Below are 5,585 nucleotides of genomic sequence, written 5' to 3'. Positions count from 1 at the left end.
CGTCATTGTTGAAAGTATCACATTAATCCTCCTTTCCCTCCCATAAGCCTCTTCCAGCGGGCTACCATTCCCCTCAATCCTAGGCCTTCACCACCCGATTGTCTGTGTCCATGAGCTATGCATATATGCATACAAGTTCTTTGGTTGATCCACACCCCGCCCCCACACTTTCCTCTGAGATTCTGCTATCTGTTCCATGTATTCTTTTGCATAAAATGCTTCTAGCCATCCACATTTTCTGGGACAGAGCACACCATATTGCAGACCACTTTTGTGGTATATTTTAGTGGAATAATACTAGAAGAAAGTTTAAACACATTTGAACATGCAGGAATGAATGAAACTGGCTTTGTATTTAAGAACTTTTCTCTGAAAGATGTGGATCTAGGTTTCCATCTGTAATCACATGCTTCTAAAAATTCCTTACATCTCCTAAAAGCTTCTTCTGTAGATGTTATGGAACCACAGTTGAGTGGCTAACCCAAGAACAATTTGTTTAGAGCAAGGATATCTGTACCTTATGCCGCAGACATCACATGGGAGTAACATATGAAGATGTTACATATGTGATGGTATAAACTCTGGGTGAAAGTATTGGGGTTTAGAGTAACTGGAATGATAAGATAAAGTCTACATCTATTTATGGGGGAGGGGAGACCAAGAAAGTATAGACAAAACACTGAAGATTGCAGTGATATGTCTCATTAATCAATGTGGAACCCTTTGCTCTTATCAATCCAACATCTGAGCTGGGCTGGTTTTGAGAAGTGGAAGTCATTCTTTTAATGGCCTCTTTTAAGAATATGAGTAATTAACATAGAAACAGCTCAGAGATTCTTATAATACCCAATTTTACTATACAGAGGTTATAACAAGAAATGTAAATTGATTTTAGATTAATTATAAGCCAGCTTTTCATGTACAGAATCAGAATGTCACTGGAATTACCATAATTTCTATTAATAGTGATTTACCTGATGTATATTTGTAATCATAAAATTACATCCCAATGTGACTTAGATGTTTTTGAGAAGTAGAGATGTTTTTCTCTCATTGTAGATAACATTATTAGATACCACTACCATATTATTTCTTCTTTGGTCAGTAGTCTCTGAATTCCTGTTACCGAACTACATATCCCGAGATTCTGAGTGATCCAAGATACTCTTCATTTTGTATATTATTTCCCCGAAGAATGCATGCATAGAATTCCAAAGCTGAGCTTTCTCTTTGCTGTATTTAAATAATGCTTGCTTTTTCCAGTGAACCTCACATTTTCAAATAAACGTCAAGATTTGCTAACAATTAAGAAAGTTCACAATGTAAAAATGAGACACGTAGGGTGTACAAGGTTTTGAAATTCCCTTTCCCCACTTATTTGTGGGATATAAAGTCTTTACTTCAGTATTTTGTAAGTAGCCACAGAGGTATTGATTGGACAAGACGCTGCTTCTTGAAACAGTTTTTACGTATTAACTTTTTCCTACTTTCCTTACATTCGCCCTGAAGTGTGTTCTTACTGTGTATTTTAGGGAGGACCTGGTGCTAAAGGTCCCAGAGGTGAAAGAGGCATCAATGGGGCAGTCGTAAGTATATTTCAGAGTGCATTCAAATGTTCATCTATATGTTGAAGGCTGGTTGTTCAAACTTCTGCTAAGGGGGTATGTGACCTTGAGCAAGTCAGTTCATGTTTAGTGTGCTTTAGGCAATATATCACCTCTGTCTTGTCTTTGGATGTCAAAATGATGGACCAGAGAAATAAATGTCTAGGGTGTGTCACTGCTGTAGGAATTGCACATGGAAATCTGCAGAACCTATGGGCTCTGCTGCAACATGTGGAAACGGGGTGACCCAGCCATCAATCAGAAGACCCCACAGGGGGCAGAGTCCCATGAGAGAGCTGGGGAGGGTGGGGGACAGGTCTGCTGCTCCTGCTTACACCTGTCTCAGAGAAAGAGCTGGGCAGCCACATGTGCGTTTGCTGGGGGTCACCTGCCCCTCTGACCAGTTTCACACTGGTCTTCCATAAACCACCTCAAGCTTTTTAAGGGGCATATGTTATGAAGATAATGTGTAGCTTTTGTCATAATCTCACAAATGATAAGCTAAGTCAGTCAGGAAAGGGTGAGGCTGGGATGCTAACCCAGGTCTGTCTGACTCCAAGTTTGTGCCGTTTACACCTAGACTCATTCATTGCAAAGAAGCTTCAGGACAGAGCATCTACCCAGTGGCTCTCTGCTCCTTGCTTGATTCATATACATGCTCATTCCAGAAATAAGCCCAAGTCTAAGAGAATTCAGGACTAGCTTAAAATAAACCAAATCCAATCACATTTGGATTTTGATCTCATGAGTTTATGAATATAAATATCTGAATACATTATAGTCAACATGTTTTACTTCAAAAAATGTACTTCTAATAGGAGTTTTGGAAATTTAAGTATTCTTGTGAGTTTATTTCATTTTCCAGTTGTTCTTATATGAAGAATTATATGATGGTGTTTTAAGGTTAGGAAGGCACTGGATGAGTATTACATGACCATGTGGTGGTTTCTTCCTTGTGTATTTTAGGGGCCCCCTGGTCCTCGTGGGGATTCAGGTCCTCCAGGCCCCCAGGGTCCTCCAGGTCCCCAGGGCCCCAACGGACTCTCTATTCCGGGAGAACAAGTAAGTACAAAGGCTTTCTGTATTAAGTGAGGATGGCAGATTAACACTGCATTTAACTGGAACATTTTTTTACTATATTTTGCCAAATCGAATGTTTTCTCAGAGAACTCACCAGTTAGTCATTGAGATAACTTCCTATGAGGACTATGATTTCAGACATGTAAATAGTATATGTAATAATGTATAACTGTGTAGACAAAAATTACACTACTTCTTTGACCTATAAAATTTTTTAAAATAAATAATACATATATCCTTCAACATCCTGAAGACTTTGAAATTGCTTTCAATCTGTGGTTGCCCTAAAGTCCTTTTCTAATACCTACGACTTCAAGGCAAGCTTGCATTGTTTATCTAGGTCATTACTTCTTTAAACATTTTAAAATGCTAATCTGAATTAAAAAGGATGTTTGACCTTTTGAGGCTCCTATTTTGTTTTAAATGCTGATCTGAATTATAAAGGATGTTTGACCTTTTAAGACTCGTTCAGAAGCCCCCTGAACTTCCTTTCTTTTAAAACTCACCTTTTAAGACTCATATCGTATTTAACTTTTTCTGTATATTAAGATAAAGTAAATATATTTTACGAATAAGAATACAATAACTGCATAGTTCTTAAATTTAAGTCTAAACTCCCTTTTAGGAAGATAGATTACTTTTTTTGGCATTTAAAGAAAATCAAACCTATATTAGATATAGCTAGAAATGAGGCGTGTGAAGGCACAGGGCTTTCTTCCTCAAGAGGGTTGAATGCATCTACTGTGAGCTTCTGTCCAAAAGAAAGTTGTAGAGGCTTTACCTTATTTTCCTTTTACTGCTACTATTGAATTATCGGTTTTAATTAATTCAGCTTTCCTTTGTAAGAAGTGTCTTCAAGCAAGTAGGAATAAGTACCAAATTATGTTGTCTTCTTAGAACATTTCATTGAGTATCTATTAAATTAGCACCAAATTAAATATATTAAGATAAAATAGCTTCCTCCCTTCAAATTTTATTTCAATGAAATTCCCTTATGTTAAAGGATGCCCTTTTAAAGTAGGCATATTATCCCATAATCATATAAAATTATCCCATAGCATTATAAATGAAAACTATAATATAGCATTTGTAGTTTAAAGAGTGAGCATCAATACAAAAAGTGATTTATTCATCTCCCTTCAAAAGTATTCTTACATTGGATTTATGAAGTGATGGAGATCTCAGAGATGACTCATGTCTTCCTTTTCCACTTAATCTCTGTAAAACGCCTGGGAACTGTGTTCCCGCTGCTTTCTCTAGGGTCGCCAAGGGATGAAGGGCGATGCTGGAGAGCCAGGACTTCCCGGCCGAGCGGTGAGTTGTTCTTGAAGTTACCTTTCCTTTCCCTTGTCAAGTGTTATTTGAAAGGTGCCTCTGTACTGCCTCAGACGGTACAGAGCTGGGGAACCAAGGGCAAGCCGCAAAGCAGAAGCCTGGCTGCGTCCTTCACATTATTTCCATTTCATGTTCTGGTCTTAATCTTAACGTCTGTGCTTGGCAGGTCAGGTACCTGCTTGATGACTCAGTACCTACAACATGGCTGACACTGTGCTTGCTTCTGTTCAGAAGCCCCCTGAACTTCCTTTCTTTTAAAAAAATGTTTTGGGGGGAATAACAAGTATCTTTTTCCACACAGGAAGTACATTACTGTCTTCCTTTTCATATAGGGAACCCCAGGACTACCTGGCCCACCAGGACCCATGGGACCACCAGGAGATAGAGTAAGTTTTCTTGGACAAGCTAGGATTATGCTGAAAATGATATCACCTCGCTGCTTATTAATTAAGAACCCTCCACAATTCATTTGCTTGGCTGGAAAGCAGAACTCACATATTTTGTGGAAGACTGAAAAACAATTATCAGTGGCTCAGCCAACATCAGATCAATCTCAAGGTCTATGAAACAAAATGGCAGGACTTGAGGAGAGTCTTTGAAATTTTAATTTGGGAATTTTTTTTAACTTATCAGGTTTAGAAAAAGAAATCCATAAAAGGAATTTCAGCTGATTAGCAAGAGATTTAAGAATTCTACCAAATTGTTTTGTTTTCCTTCTTTTTAAAATTTTTTAAATATATTTTTTTATTGTTGATAGTATTACAGATTGTTTTAAATCTTAAAATTAAAATCTTTGTTATGAGGCAGCTCTTATGTAAGAGAAAAATCTTTATTTTCCGGGCACTTTTTTCAAAGTCAGCACCTCCTCTCTACATCTTTAGAACTAAAGTATCACCTAGGCCTTGATGATGGGATAGAGTCCAGGGGTGGGCAAACTTTTTAACTCGAGGGCCACAATGGGTTCTTAAACTGGACCGGAGGGCCGGAACAAAAGCATGGATGGAGTGTGTGTGTGAACTAATATAAATTCAAAGTAAACATCATTACATAAAAGGGTACGGTCTTTTTTTTCAATAGTTTTATTCATTTCAAACGGGCTGGATCCGGCCCGCGGGCCGTAGTTTGCCCACGGCTGGGATAGACAAATGGTATTTAGTAGGAATTTTGCTCATTAGTGACAGATGTCAGATTTGCTCTTGACTTACTGTGAAAACAGTGCAGGAAAGCCAATATTTTTAGTATAAGTACAGTAAACAGGGCTTCTATGCTCCATTTAATATTATAGAAATATTTGGTTTCATAAAAATTCATGAATATTTTAATGAGATTTTAGAATTGCTCAGAACAAAGAACTAAGGGCTTTTTAGCATACTATGGTTCAGACAACAGTCTGAGAGTAGTCTGTATTCTGCCCAATCAAAAGTTAAAACATATGACTGGCAGCAGAATCTGAGAGGGCCCTTGGTACTGTAAAAGCTGTCATTGAGAACATTGACTTGCTTACCTTAATACCTCCAAGACACCGCTGGATGGAAGAAGGAGGTCATTCAGATGAAGAGGATTTTC

The 5,585-nt window shown here is 37.9% G+C and overlaps 1 protein-coding gene across 1 annotated transcript in view; it reads left to right on the top strand.

Moving 5' to 3' along the window:
- Positions 1 to 5,585, top strand: part of COL12A1 (collagen type XII alpha 1) — a 115,208-nt gene that overhangs the window by 91,906 nt on the left and 17,717 nt on the right. Inside the window, exons 56-60 of the mRNA XM_015569386.1 lie at positions 1,264 to 1,322; positions 1,533 to 1,586; positions 2,571 to 2,666; positions 3,945 to 3,998; positions 4,352 to 4,405. Coding sequence (XP_015424872.1) covers positions 1,264 to 1,322; positions 1,533 to 1,586; positions 2,571 to 2,666; positions 3,945 to 3,998; positions 4,352 to 4,405 — 317 coding nt within the window. The remainder of the gene's footprint in view (positions 1 to 1,263; positions 1,323 to 1,532; positions 1,587 to 2,570; positions 2,667 to 3,944; positions 3,999 to 4,351; positions 4,406 to 5,585) is intronic.

Source organism: Myotis davidii, unplaced genomic scaffold (genome assembly GCF_000327345.1).
Source record: "Myotis davidii unplaced genomic scaffold, ASM32734v1 scaffold104, whole genome shotgun sequence".
Taxonomy (NCBI): Eukaryota; Metazoa; Chordata; class Mammalia; order Chiroptera; family Vespertilionidae; genus Myotis; species Myotis davidii.
This window is presented reverse-complemented; position numbering and strand designations above follow the sequence as displayed.